We start from the raw sequence: 14,652 nt of genomic DNA, 5'->3' as shown, positions 1-14,652 counted from the left end.
GTCCAATATGTCCTACTGCTCAGTCCCCGGTGGTGTAGTGGTACAGTCAGTCCAATATGTCCTACCACTCAGTCCCCGGTGGTGTAGTGGTACAGTCAGTCCAATATGTTCTACTGCTCAGTCCTCGGTGGTGTAGTGGTACAGCCTGTGCCATCTCCAATATTGTGTATTGACTTTGCTGGTTATACGCTGATCCCACATTCCCAATATCTTCTGAATAATCCTTGGGGTCCAGACTATCACACACCGGAATAATGGATTTGACATTCCAGTCTTCCTTTTTGCTTCAATAAAGCACACAATATGGAGGACGGTGTAAACTTTATTTGGTTCACTAGAAGCGACAAGTTGACAGATACAAGAGGGGCCAAAGGTGATGGCTCCAGACAGCAACCAGGACCAGATACGGAGGTAAAGGGTCTTAAAGGGAGTGTCCATTTACATATGGAAAAAAGTCTTAACAGTGCTGACCTTGGGCTCCAAAGCTGTATTCACAATTCTGTAGCTAAGAGGGCTGAAATCTCCCAGCATTCCCTGATTTTCAGAGCCTTCTGTCGAAGTCTTAAAGGTCAGGACCCCACTAATCAGACATGTCTAACTTTTGATGCCATTTCTTAAAGACTATACCTTTAAGGGGGCAATACTACTATTAAAGGGGCGTCCATTTATATTATAAGTTCTAACCTATTCTTCGGGTGATTTATAATTTGTAGATTGTTGGGGTCTGACATCTGAGACCCCCAGAGCCAGTATGCGCAGCTGTACATCATTAGCTGTGATTCATAAGGGGTCCACCTAGTGGTGAGGCGGCATATGGCAAGCAGGAAATAAAAAAATGCTCTGACTAGAACATTACTTGGATTTTGTACGACCTTTAAACTTCCTCTGTCACAACCCAAGGACAAATCTATAACCATTATGGCAGTATCCAACCGAAGTACTGATTTAGTGGCTGGCACTGATTTTCTCAGATAAACACCCCTTGGATGTAGTCAGCGTAGATCAGGGGATCAATGATTGGGGGACTCAGTCTGCATAGTGGTCGCTATGAATATTGTGCAGGTGTCTGCTGCCACCTTGTGGCCAATAACAACACTGCTGGAATCTCACCACATTAACCCTAAAAATAGGGGTTAGCCTATATCATCCCACAATTAGGGCCTTATATGCCACGGTGATATTTCTTAGATACTAAAAAAAAAAAATCTGAGCATCCTTTAATCAGCTGCATTTCGCCTTCATTGAAATTCAGACATCGGAAAACAGAGAAAATAATAACAATACGGTAGGATCAGGGGTAGTTCTGCACACACCGGCATCGGGGATGGAGCTTGCCTTCATAGGTGTCAATGGGGGGATATCAGTCCATGTGGATCCAGAGTTGCTCAGCAAGCAGAAACCTGGTTCAGGGGCTCCTCGAGGTACTGCACCAAAGCCTGGGCCTGGAAAAACAACACAGCGGTTAATGGACAGCTCCTTTATTAAAGTCCCCTCTATGCACAGCAGGGACTCGCTCACCCACTTTTACACATTGGTGCCTAACAGTGCCGCAGTGTAAAGCATGGGAGAGCCTTCATACCCCACGACATATACAGGTGCTTCTCACAAAATTAGAATATTATCAAAAAGTGAATTTATTTCAGTTCTTCAATACAAAAAGTGAAACTCGTATATTATATAGAGTCATTACAAACAGTGATCTATTTCAAGTGTTTCTTACTGTTAATGTTGATGATTATGGCTTACAGCCAATGAAAACCCAAAAGTCATTATTTATAACACCAGCTGGAAAAATGATTTTCCGAAATGTTGGCCAGCGGAAATGTATGTTCAGTAATTGCACTCAATACTTGGTCGGGGTGCCTTTTACATCAATTACCGCATTAATGGAGGTGATCAGCCTGTGGCACTGCTGAGGTGTTATGGAAGCCCAGGTTACTGTGATAGCAGTCTTCAGCTCGTCTGCATTGTTGGGTCTGGTGTCTCATCTTCCTCTTGACAATACCCCATAGGTTCGCTATGGGGTTAAGGTCAGGTGAGTTTTCTGGCCACTCAAGCACAGTGATACTGTTGTTTGTAAACCAGGTATTGGTACTTTTGGCAGTGTGGACAGGGGCCAAGTCCTGCTGGAGAATGAAATTTCCATCTCCAAAAAGCTTGTCGGCAGAGGGAAGCATGAAGTGCTCTAATATTTCCTGGTAGACGGCTGTGCTGATTTTGGTCTTGATAAAACACAGTGGACCTACACCAGCAGATGACATGGCTGCCCAAACCATCACTGATTGTGGAAACTTCACACTAGACCTGAAGCAGCTTGGATTGTGGCCTCTCCACTCTTCCTCCAGACTCTGGGACCTTGATTTCCAAATGAAATGCAACATTTACTTTCATCTGAAAACAACACCCTGGACCACTGAGCAACAGTCCAGTTCTTTTTCTCCTTGGCCCAGGTAAGATGCTTCTGGCGTTGTCCATAGGTCATGAGTGGCTTGACACAAGGAATGTGACAATTGTAGCCCATGTCCTGGATACATCTGTGTCTGGTGGCTCTTGAAGCAATGACTCCAGCAGCAGTCCACTCCTTGTGAATCTCCCTCAAATTTTTGAATGTCCTTTTCTTAATAATCCTTCCAAGGCTGCGGTTATTCCGGTTGCCTGTGCACCTTTTTTTTTTTTACCACACTTTTTCCTTCTACTCAGCTTCCCATTAATATTCTTGGATACAGCACTCTGTGAACAGCCAGCTTCTTTAGCAATGACCTTTTGTTGCTTACCCTCCTTGTGGAGTGTGTCGACTGCCTTCTGGACATTGTCAAGTCAGGAGTCTTCCCCATGATTGTGGAGCTGCTGACACAGACTAAGAGACCTTTTTAGATGCTTAGGAAGCCTTTGCAGGTGCGTTTTGTTAATTATTCTAATTTCCTGAGATAATGACTTTTGGGTTTTCATTGGCTGTAAGCCATAATCATCAACATTAACAGAAATTAACACTTGAAATAGATCACTCCGTTTGTAATGACTCTATATAATATAGGAGATTCACTTTTTGTATTGAAAAACTGAAATAAATTAATTTTTTGATGATATTCTAATTTTGTGAGATGCACCTGTATTTCCATCGTGGATGGTGTCCAGTGCCTGCAGCGACTGCAGCTTAGGGCAGAAGTAAAGACATTCACTCACCTTGGCTTTCAACATGCCAAATCCGACAGTCTCCTTGGCATACATGCACAGCAGCAGGTTGGACACTCTTGTAATTGCCACGCGACCTTCCTGGGGGGAGAAACAGGAAAACGCGAGGGTACAGGAGAGTGTGGAGAGCATTATGAAGAAAACCAGTCTCTTAACTAATGAGCAGAGACTTTGTATGGTCTTTACCTTGGGAGCGTGGCTCAAAAAGTAATTACGGTACCTTATATACTCGAGTATAAGCCGAGAATTTCAGCCCATTTTATTTTAGGCGGAAATTGCCCCTCTCAGCTTATATTCGAGTCATTCCCAGGGGTCGGCAGTGGAGGGGGAGCAGCAGCTGTGTAATAATACTCACCTGCTCCTGGCGCGGTCCCTGCACGTCCCTGGTTCTCCGGGCTGACAGCTTCTTCCTGTATTGAGCGGTCACATGGTACCGCTCATTACAGTAATGAATATGGACCCCATTCCACTCCCATAGGGGTGGAGCCGCATATTCATTACTGTAATGAGCGGTACCATGTGACCGCTCAATACAAGAAGCTGCCGGTGCCAGGTGAACCAGGGACGTGCAGGGACCATGCCAGGAGCACGTGAGTATAACGGGGGCATATTCATCTGTCCCACATTCCACCGTCGGCGCCACTCCGTCTTCCGCGTCCTCTGCAATGACGCTCAGGTCAGAGGGCGCGATGACACGATTAGTATGCGCGCCGCCCTCTGCCTGAACAGTCAGTGCAGAGGACGCGGAAGACGGAGCGGCGCCCAGCGGTGGAATGGGCACAGGTGACTATAGCAAGTGCTGGGGGCCTGAGCGATGAGAGACGAGTATGTGATTTTTTTTTTTTTTTTTTAATCGCAGCAACAGCATATGGGGCAAATATCTCTATGGAGCATCTTATGGGGCCATAATCAGCATTTGTGCCGCATTATATGGGGCAAATTTCTGTATGGAGCATCTTATGGAGCCATAATCAGCATTTGCGCAGCATTATATGGGGCAAATGTCTGTATGGAGCATCTTATGGGGCCATAATCAGCGTTTGTGCAGCATTGTATGGGGCAAATGTCTGTATGGAGCATCTTATGGGGCCATAATCAGCATTTGTGCAGCATTATATGGGGCAAATATCTCTATGGAGCATCTTATGAGGCCATAATCAGCATTTGTGCAGCATTATATCGGGCAAATGTCTCTATGGAGCATCTTATGGGGCCATAATCCGCATTTGTGCAGCATTATATCGGGCAAATGTCTCTATGGAGCATCTTATGGGGCCATAATCAGCATTTGTGCAGCATTATATCGGGCAAATATCTCTATGGAGCATCTTATGGGGCCATAATCAGCATTTGAGCAGCATTATATGGGGCAAATGTCTGTATGGAGCATCTTATGGGGCCATAATCAGCATTTGTGCAGCATTACATCGGGCAAATGTCTGTATGGAGCATCTTATGGGGCCATTTGGACCCCTCCGACCCATAGGGGTGGAGCCGCATATTCATTACTGTAATGAGCGGTACCATGTCACTGCTCAATACAGGAAGAAGCTGGCCCATGTCGCAGCCCTACAGATCTGTTCTAATGATGCTCCTGCCCGCTCAGCCCAGGAAGCAGAAACGCCACTTGTAGAGTGGGCACGTAAACCTACTGGAGGGGAAATCCCATCAGACTAGTAGGCATCTGAGATTACTGTTGTGATCAAACGCGAAATTGAGACCTTAGAGGCCTTTTTTCCCGTTATTACACCCAAAAAGAATAAAGAGGTTTGGGTGTATACACTAAGTACTTGTAGCTTCCAGATAATCGCCTGTCTGACATCCAGCGAGTGGAGGGCTTTCTCCTTCGCGTTGGAAGGAATGTTACAGAAGGATGGAAGCAGTATCTCCTGATATCTATTCTTAGGGTACCGTCACACTATACGATTTACCTACGATCACGACCAGCGATATGACCTGGCCGTGATCGTAGGTAAATCGTAGTGTGGTCGCTGGGGAGCTGTCACACAGACAGCTCTCCAGCGACCAACGATGCCGAGGTCCCTGGGTAACCAGGGTAAACATCGGGTAACTAAGCGCAGGACCGCGCTTAGTTACCCGATGTTTACCCTGGTTACAAGCGTTAAACTAAAAAAAAAAAAAAACAGCACATACTTACATCTGGTGTCCGTCAGGTCCCTTGCAGTCTGGTTCCCGCACTCAGTGACTGCCGGCCGTAAAGTGAAAGTGAAAGCACAGCCGCTGTGCTCTGCTTTCACTTTACGGCCGGCAGTCACAGTGCGGGAAGCAGACGGCAAGGGACCTGATGGACACCAGAATGTAAGTATGTGCTGTTTGTTTTTTTTTAGTTTAACGCTTGTAACCAGGGTAAACATCGGGTAACTAAGCGCGGTCCTGCGCTTAGTTACCCGATGTTTACCCTGGTTACAAGCGAACGCATCGCTGGATCGCATCGCTAGATCGCTAGATCGGTGTCACACACACCGATCTAGCGATGACAGCGGGAGATCCAGCGATGAAAGAAAGTTCTAAACGATCTGCTACGACGTACGATTCTCAGCAGGATCCCTGATCGCTGCTGCGTGTCAGACACAGCGATATCGTAACGATATCGCTGGAACGTCACGAATCGTACCGTCGTAGCGATCGAAATGTTATAGTGTGACGGTACCCTTAGCAGAGCCAACCTTTGGTATGAATGCAGGATCTAGTTTCAGGATTAAGCTATCATCCCTGATCTGAAGATAAGGGTCTCTGGTACATAGGGCTTGGATTTCCCCAACCCTCTTGGCAGTGGTGATCGCCACTAGAAACGCAGTTTTTCGTGTGCGAATTGATATAGGCATGTCATCACCCAGAGCATAAGTACCTCTACACAAGGACCTGAGGACTAAGTTAAGGTCCCAAGATGGAGAGAACTGCCTAATGGTGGGACGCATTCTCTGGGTAGCCCGAATGAACCTTACTATCCATGGGTGAGATGCTAAAGGATAGTCTAAGAAAGAGCTTAGTGCAGAAACCTGCACCTTTAAGGTGCTGGGTCTAAGACCCTTGTTGAATCCTTTTTGAAGGAAGTTTAAGATACCGGGCATGTCCGGAGAGCCTGTCACAACGTCGGACCTGCCACCCTCCAGACAGAATCGTTTCCAAACCTTTAGGTAAATTGCTGATGTTACAGGTTTTCTACAAGCCTGGATCGTGGCTATGACCTGATCTGATAAGCCTTTTGCCTTCAAGATGTCACTTTCAGGATCTAAGCTGAAAGATGGAGCTTTCCTGGGTTCGGATGGTATACTGGACCCTGGTGAATGACATCCCCCCCCCCCCCCCCCACAGAGGCAGCTCGATTGGGTTCTTGATCGCTAAGGCCCCCCAGTAGAGGGAACCAGCTTCTTCTTGGCCGGTATGGGATGATCAGAATGACCTTTGCTTGGTCCTCCTTGATCTTCCGCAGAACAGCTGGAATCAATGCCAGGGGTGGAAATGCATACGAGAGAGGTTCCACCAACTTTTGGCTCAAGGCATCTATCCCGTCTGGAAGATCCAAGGGGTTCAGAGAGAAGAATTTTGAGACCTTCGAGTTTCTTCTGTTTGCGAATAAGTCTATACTGGGGGTTCCCCACTGATGACATAACTTCAGGAAGATATTCTGGTTCAGCTCCCACTCTGGTGGACACACTCGCCATCTGTTCAGGTAATCTGCTATCACATTCTGAGAACCTTCCAGGTGGATTGCCGTTATGGATAGAACTGTATTTTCTACCCAGCTGAAAATTGTTTCTGCTAGATCCTGCAGTGATCGATATCTCGGGCCTCCCTGATGTTTCAAGAACAAGACCGTTGTCTGAAAATATTCTGACATGACGATTTGAGAGCATGAGCCGATTTCGTCTTAAGGCCTCCCATATGGCATATAGTTCTTTGAAGTTGGAGGATCTGTCTCTGATGTTTGCTGGCCACTCGCCCTGGAGGATTCTGCCCTGTAGATGAGCTCCCCAGCCCCATGCGCTGGCGTCTGTAGTGACCACTACGTAGGGGGAGGTGGACCATAATACGCCCACCCTTAGGTTCTCTGTGTCCACCAGTGGAGAGATCTCCGTACTGGTCCTGATAGCCTCAAGGGAGCATCTAGTGAAGATTGGCGGCGATCCCAAATAGACAGAATCCGTCTCTGGAGGGGTCTTGAGGGTGACTGTGCCCATCTGACACATGGTATGCATGCCGTCATTAGGCCTAGTACTTTCATCGCGATCCTTATGGAAATTCGATGTTCTAGAAGGTACCGAACCCGGGCTCGAATTGTCTCCTGCTTGACCTCTGGTAAGTGGGATATTCTGTGTCTGGAGTCTAGACACACTCCCAGGAAGATCTTTCTGTGTTCTGGTAACAGGTTGGACTTCTGCTAGTTTATGACCCAGCCTAGATGTTCCAACACTGATTTTGTCCGTATCTTGTGATCTTTCAAGATTTCTACTGATTTTGCCACAAGAAGAAAGTCGTCCAGGTATGGAATTACTATGATGCCCTGGCTTCTCAGGAAGGCCACCACCTCTGACACCAGCTTCGTGAATATACGGGGTGCCGAAGCCAGTCCGAAGGGAAGGCCTTGAAACTGGTAGTGGCAGGTCCGGGTTGGCGGAGCTACCGCAAATCTTAACAGATTCTGTGATGAGGGATGCACCGGGACCTGATAGTAGGCACTCTTCAGGTCGAGAGTGCAAATTACAGCATCCTGATCTATGAGATGAACTGCTGACCGAATAGATTCCATTCAGAACCTTTTGTATCTCACCCAAGCATTTAAAGGTTTTAGATTTATTATAGTGCGAGTCTTGCCCGATGGTTTTGTGATGGCGAATAAGGATGAATAGTGCCCCCTTCCTATTTCCGACTGCGGAACCGGAATTATTACTGGCGCACTGAGCATGTCCTGTAAATCTATTAGCATGGTAGAATCTGCTGCGACTATGGTAGGAGCGATGTACCTTTCTGGAGGAGGGGCGTAAAGCTCTATGCTGTATCCCTCTGACACAGTTCTGCGAACCCACTGATTTCGAGTGATTTGGGCCCAATTTTCTGTAAAGTGACGTAGCCTTCCCCCAATGCAGGTGCCGTCATTGTGTCTTATTTCTGGAGGTTGGACAAAAGAAGAAACCTCTGCTCTTATTACCGTGGCTACGGGAGCCCCTGTATGACCCTCTGCTGGACCTACTCTGTCCTCTAGGTTTTTCCTCAGGGAACCCTTTCTTTTTGTCAGAGGCTGACTCAAGGATAGTATCTAACGCTGGCCCAAATACCCTCTGACCTGAAAATGGAATGAAGCAGAGCTTGGTCTTAGAGGCATTATCTCCTGACTAGGACCTTAATCATAAAGCCCTCCTAGCAGCATTAGACAGGGAACGGTTTCTGGCTGAAAATCTAACCGACTCCGCCGTCATATCAGATAAGAATGCCATGGCCGACTTCATAATAGGAAGGGAACTCAGAATATCCGATCTAGAGGTCTTATTGGACAAATGCTCTTCTAACTGACCCATCAATAAGTACATAGATCTGGCCACCGAAGTGGCTGCTATGTTTGTCCTAATTAGGGCCGCGGAAGCATTCCATGCCCTCTTTAGGAGAATGTCGGCTTGTCTGTCCATAGGGTCACGCAAGTTAGAAGAGTCCTCAAAAGGTATAATAGTCTTTTTGGTGACCTTTGCCACAGGAAAGTCAATTTTAGGGATCTCCTCCCATAACTTGACTTCCTCAGGGTCGAATGGTAAACGACCTTTAAAGTCACGAGATAGCACCAGCCGGCGCTCAGCTTCCTTCCACTCTTCTAGAACCATGGCCTTAATATGTTCACTTATAGGGAAAACAGTCTGATTTCGTGACACGAATCCCCCAAACATCAAGTCCTGCCTGGACTGCGGCTTAGAGGTCACCTCAATCTGCATGGTACTCCTCACTGCCTGGACAAGCTCGTCTGTCTCTTCTGACTGGAAAAGGTACTTTCTGGCTCAATCCTGGCTTTCTGCTGGGAGTTCCCCCTCTTCCTTACATCGGAATCTTCATCAGAAGTTTACTCCGGCTCCCCTTGGTCTCTCTCCCGCCTGGCCCGCTTCCGGCCTGAGATGGGGCTGGACGGGCGTGAATGTGAAAGGCTGGACATAGAGGCCTGAACTTCCTCCCGAATTAGGGATCTCATCTCTGAAAGCAGTGATGACTACTCATCTTTCATGACCCATGAAGTACAGGGTGCACAGACAGTCTTGCCATGGGACTCTGGAAGTTTTACGTGGCACACAGGACATCTGCTGGACTTCACCGAGACCTTGCCAGGTTTTTTAGCTGTGGCTGGGGGAGCAGCGGGGGTTCCCTTATCCTAAACGACATAAGATAGGGAGTAATAGGCTAGATGGCATGCTGGGGTTTTTATCTGAGGTGAGGGTGGACTGCCAAGGCGGACTTACCCCACCATCCTCGATCATGTCTCCTTCCATATATGTGAAGCTGGAGCCAGAAGCACCACTGCACGACGCTGGACGCTATTGCAAGTAGCAACCACGCTGATATGTGTTCCCTTGATGGAGCGCTCGCTCTCCCCGCTTCCAATACGTCACCGGAAGTGACGTTACCGACACTGCCGATACTGGAAGTGACGCGCTGCCTGGATTCCGGAAGCCGCCCGCTGGATGTAGCGTCGCTGGGACAGCGAGCTCTCGCTGTTTCAAAGAACGGTCACCACGCCAGGGTCCTTATCCTTGCGGCAAGTAAATAAGACAGCACGCTGCAGCGCTAAAACATGCAAACATGAAACACGAAAATTGAACTGCATTACTGCACTAGAAATATGAAAAATGAGAGCGTTTAGCGCATAAAAATGGCCAATTTTATGTGTACCTGGTAGCCACTTTACGGCATCTCTCTTATACCAGGTCCTACACTTGCCTTTCCTCGCTGAGAATAAACGTCTCCATCTGAATGGGTACATGTGAAACCTCTTCTTAGACTAAAATTCTCTCTCTCTGTGGAGGGGTATTGGACCTGCTGTAATTAGCGCTGCAGTGTGCTGCCTTATTTACTTGACTATATACGAGTTGGCGACTCTAGGTTCAGCACCTGTTCACACTTAGTCTATGTTTGGATGTGACGGTCAGGTTTTTGAAATGTATTCTTTAGCCTTCTGATCGAGCACTCCACCTCCTAGCCACAGGTGTTTTAATTACAGCAGGTTCAATACCCCTCCACAGAGAGAGAGAATTTTAGTCTAAGAAGAGGTTTCACATGTACCCATTCAGATGGAGACGTTTATTCCCAGCAAGGAAAGGCAAGTGTAGGACCTGGTATAAGAGAGATGCCGTAAAGTGGCTACCAGGTACACATAAAATTGGCCATTTTTATGCGCTAAACGCTCTCATTTTTCATATTTCTAGTGCAGTAATGCAGTTCAATTTTCGTGTTTCATGTTTGCATGTTTTAGCGCTGCAGTGTGCTGCCTTAATTACTTGACTATATACGAGTTGGCGACTCTAGGTTCAGCACCTGTTCACACTTAGTCTATGTTTGGATGTGACGGTCAGTTTTTTGAAACTTATCCTTGCGGCAACGCGTCCTGAGCCGAGAGCCTCCCACCTTGTCCTGCTCCAGGCCTTTGGGGCCGAGGAACTCCCCTTGGGAAGTTTCGACCCTGTGCCTCTTGACAGGAGGAAGGATATTGGTGGACCGCACGATCCCCCTGAGCTCGGTAAGCTTTCAGCTCTTCTTCCCTCCATGCAGGGACAGGAAAAAACACTGAGGAATTGGGGGTGGGATCGGACCTTTAAACTCTCGTGTTTTTCCTGTCCCGGCAAGGAGGAGGAGGACATCCTCCAGGGTGCTGTCAGGAGGGACGTCCTGGAAAATATATATGTAATTTTATTTATTTATTTTTTTACAAATTTCAGGGGGGTTTTCAGGGTTCCTAAATAAAAATAAGTTATATATGTTCGGTGTCTGCAAACTTGTACTGACCTGGGAAATCATATTGCCAGGTCAGTTTACTATATAATGAACATGGTAAATATAAAAATGAAAAATGTGGAATTTCAAAGCACTTGGAATTTTTTTTCTTGTTTTCCAGCACACTATGTGGTAGAATAAATGTTGTCATTCAAAAGTACAACTCGTCCTGCAAAAATCAAGCCTTCATACGGCTATCGGGACAGAAAAATAAGAAAGTTATGGCTCTTGGAAGAAGGGGAGAGAAAACTAAACGGAAAAAACAAAAAAACAAAAACGGAAATAGCAGCCCGGGGGTGAAGGGGTTAAAGGGTTGCCCCTGAAGCAATACCCACCATACAGTCCATAAGGATGAATTTAAGGTTGTCCTCGTTGAATGCCTGATGTCCGTTTTTATCATAGGCAGCCCAAATGTTGCTAGCAATAGCAGCTGTAACTCGGGCATCTGTGTCACCATAGCCAGAATACGCAAGTAGAGAGCCTTCATTATTCAGGAGCCTGCGGGGAAGAAGGCGAGACAGTCACATCCGTGAGACGAGATCCCACAATGGCACCGGACCGCAGGAGGAACAGTGATGGGAAAGAGAACAATCAGGAGGGGAAGACATTCTCCTGCGCACACCACACTTCCTGTCCTGATTCTCTTATCTCTGATCCTGCCCAAACAGACACTCAGGGTATGTTTTCACGTTCAGGATTGCATCAGGATTTGGTCAGGATTTTATGCAGGTAAAATCCTGACCAAATCTGCACCTGAGGTCACTGGCAGGTCTCCTGCATTGTCCTTGCTTTGTTTCTGCAATGTAAGGACATGCTGCGTTCTTAAAAGACGCGCCGCATGTGCGTTTTCACGGGTCTGCCGCATGCGTCTTTTAATGCACAGTGGAGACGGGATTTCATGAAATCCCCTCCACTATGCTGTAACAACTGAACGCTGCGTTTTTGATGCTGCGGCTCAACGCAGCGTCAAAAACGCAGCGTTTCCTGAACGTGGAAACATACCCTTAATATTCAGGGAAAGTCACGTTCAATCAACCAATAGTTATGCCGGGGAGCGCTTCTGGTGGGATCCGAATAGGTCGGTGGTATTGGGGGTGCTCGTGGTTGAATCTGGATAGGTCGGTGATATAGGGGGCGCTGATGGTAGGATGCGGATAAGTCATAGTATTGGGGGCGCTTGTGGTGGAATCAGGATAGGTTGGTGGTATTGGTGGCACTCCTGGTGGGATCAGGATAGGTTAGTGGTATTGGGGGCGCTCCTGGTGGGATCAGGATAGGTCGGTGCTATTTGGGGCACTCCTGGTGGGATCTGCAGAAGTCGTAGTATTGGGGGCACTCCTGGTGGGATCTGGAGAAGTCGTAGTATTGGGGGCGCTCCTGGTGGGAACAGGATAGGTTGGTGGTATTGTGGGCACTCCTGGTGGGATCAGGATAGGTTGGTGGTATTGTGGGCACTCCTGGTGGGATCAGGATAGGTTGGTGGTATTGGGGGCACTCCTGGTGGGACCAGGATAAGTCGGTGGTATAGAGGCGCTCCTGGTGGGATCTGGGTAGGTCAGTAGTATTGGGGGCACTCTTGGTGGAATCCAGATTGGTTGGTGGTATAAGGGCGCTTCTGGTGGGATCCGGATAAGTCAGTGGTATTGATTGCGCTTCTGGTGGGATCCGGATAGGTTGGTGGTATTGGGGGCACTCCTGGTATTATCTGGATAGGTCAGTGGTATTGGGGGGCGCTCATGGTGGGATCTGCATAAGTCAGTGGTGTAGGGGGCAGTCCTGGTGGGATCAGGATAGGTCGGTGCTATTGGGGGCGCTCCTGGTGGGATCTGGATAAGTCGGTGATATAGGGGGCGCTCCTGGTGGGATCTGGATAAGTCGGTGGTATAGGGGGGCGCTCCTGGTGGAATCTGGATAAGTCGGTGGTATAGGGGGGCGCTCCTGGTGGAATCTGGATAAGTCGTGATATAGGGGGCGCTCCTGGTGGGATCTGGATAAGTTGGAGATATAGGGGTGGGCGCTCATGGTGGGATCTGCATAAGTCAGTGGTGTAGGGGGCAGTCCTGGTGGGATCAGGATAGGTCGGTGCTATTGGGGGCGCTCCTGGTGGGATCTGGATAAGTCGTGATATAGGGGGCGCTCCTGGTGGGATCTGGATAAGTCGGTGGTATAGGGGGGCGCTCCTGGTGGAATCTGGATACGTCGGTGGTATAGGGGGCACTCCTGGTGGGATCTGGATAAGTCGTAGTATTGGGGGCGCTCCTGGTGGGATCTGGATAAGTCGTAGTATTGGGGGCGCTCCTGGTGGGATCTGGATAAGTCGGTGATATAGGGGGCGCTCCTGGTGGGATCTGGATAAGTCGTAGTATTGGGGGCACTCCTGGTGGGATCTGGATAAGTCGTAGTATTGGGGGCACTCCTGGTGGGATCTGGATAAGTCGTAGTATTGGGGGCACTCCTGGTGGGATCTGGATAAGTCGTAGTATTGGGGGCACTCCTGGTGGGATCTGGATAAGTCGTAGTATTGGGGGCACTCCTGGTGGGATCTGGATAAGTCGTAGTATTGGGGGCGCTCCTGGTGGGATCTGGATAAGTCGTAGTATTGGGGGCGCTCCTGGTGGGATCTGGATAAGTCGTAGTATTGGGGGCGCTCCTGGTGGGATCTCGATAAGTCGTAGTATTGGGGGCGCTCCTGGTGGGATCTGGATAAGTCGTAGTATTGGGGGCGCTCCTGGTGGGATCTGGATAAGTCGTAGTATTGGGGGCCCTCCTGGTGGGATCTGGATAAGTCGTAGTATTGGGGGCGCTCCTGGTGGGATCTGGATAAGTCGTAGTATTGGGGGCACTCCTGGTGGGATCAGGATAGGTTAGTGGTATTGGGGGCGCTCCTGGTGGGATCTGGATAAGTCGTAGTATTGGGGGCACTCCTGGTGGGATCTGGATAAGTCGTAGTATTGGGGGCGTTCCTGGTGGGATCCATCAGGGGATCTATTTATCCAGGTGTCACTAGAAGAGACCAGTGGGAGGGGTCCTAGTGAAGTGGCTGATAACAGAGAGCAGTGGCACTCACAGTGCAGGGTGGGCTCATACTCACAGAGTGCTCTGCACGCCCCCAGTGTTGGCCTGGCTCAGCACCTGGGTCAGAGCTTTGGGCCGCAACATAATATCCTTCCTGCAGCAGGTCCACACACCGAGCAGCCTCAGTACCAGCGGTCATGTGACGAGACAAACTCCCCACCCGTGCATTGCATGCTGGGAAATGCAGTCCGAAATTCGAAGACTCTATTTATGCACTTTAATTTCGCTCTAGTATCACTTCATAAAACATAAACTTTAAAAATCTTAATAAACCAATTAAAATAAAATAATTTTGAAGCTTAGAGCTTGTAATAAACTGGTACAAAGGTGTGTTGCCCTGGGAACGGTCCAGGCCCTGCGTGTCAGGACTCGATTGTGTTTTTATGTTTCAAAACTAGC

General features: G+C 48.3%; 1 protein-coding gene across 1 annotated transcript; it reads right to left on the bottom strand.

Annotated features, from left to right (window-relative positions):
* Nucleotides 1–304: 304 nt before the first annotated feature.
* Nucleotides 305–14,628, bottom strand: LAMTOR2 (late endosomal/lysosomal adaptor, MAPK and MTOR activator 2). The gene is made up of 4 exons (XM_069727976.1): nucleotides 14,270–14,628; nucleotides 11,514–11,676; nucleotides 3,184–3,273; nucleotides 305–1,442 (listed from the first exon to the last, which is right to left on the bottom strand). Exons 1-4 carry the CDS (start codon nucleotides 14,335–14,337, stop codon nucleotides 1,386–1,388), a joined length of 378 nt encoding a protein of 125 aa, XP_069584077.1. The 5' UTR covers nucleotides 14,338–14,628; the 3' UTR covers nucleotides 305–1,385.
* Nucleotides 14,629–14,652: the final 24 nt, after the last annotated feature.

The sequence above is a fragment of the Ranitomeya imitator genome, chromosome 1 (genome assembly GCF_032444005.1).
Source record: "Ranitomeya imitator isolate aRanImi1 chromosome 1, aRanImi1.pri, whole genome shotgun sequence".
NCBI lineage: Eukaryota > Metazoa > Chordata > Amphibia > Anura > Dendrobatidae > Ranitomeya > Ranitomeya imitator.
The sequence above is the reverse complement of the archived record's forward strand: the minus strand, read 5'-3'. Positions and strand labels throughout refer to the sequence as shown.

Excerpts from the sequence above, each read along its gene's own strand:
- LAMTOR2 (XM_069727976.1), bottom strand. The coding sequence starts at position 14,337 with ATGTTGCGGCCCAAAGCTCTGACCCAGGTGCTGAGCCAGGCCAACACT. Across the intron at positions 11,677-14,269 it reads GGGGGCGTGCAGAGCACTCT|GCTCCTGAATAATGAAGGCT; the intron begins GTGAGTATGAGC and ends TCTTCCCCGCAG. Across the intron at positions 1,443-3,183 it reads TTGGCATGTTGAAAGCCAAG|GCCCAGGCTTTGGTGCAGTA; the intron begins GTGAGTGAATGT and ends TTGTTTTTCCAG.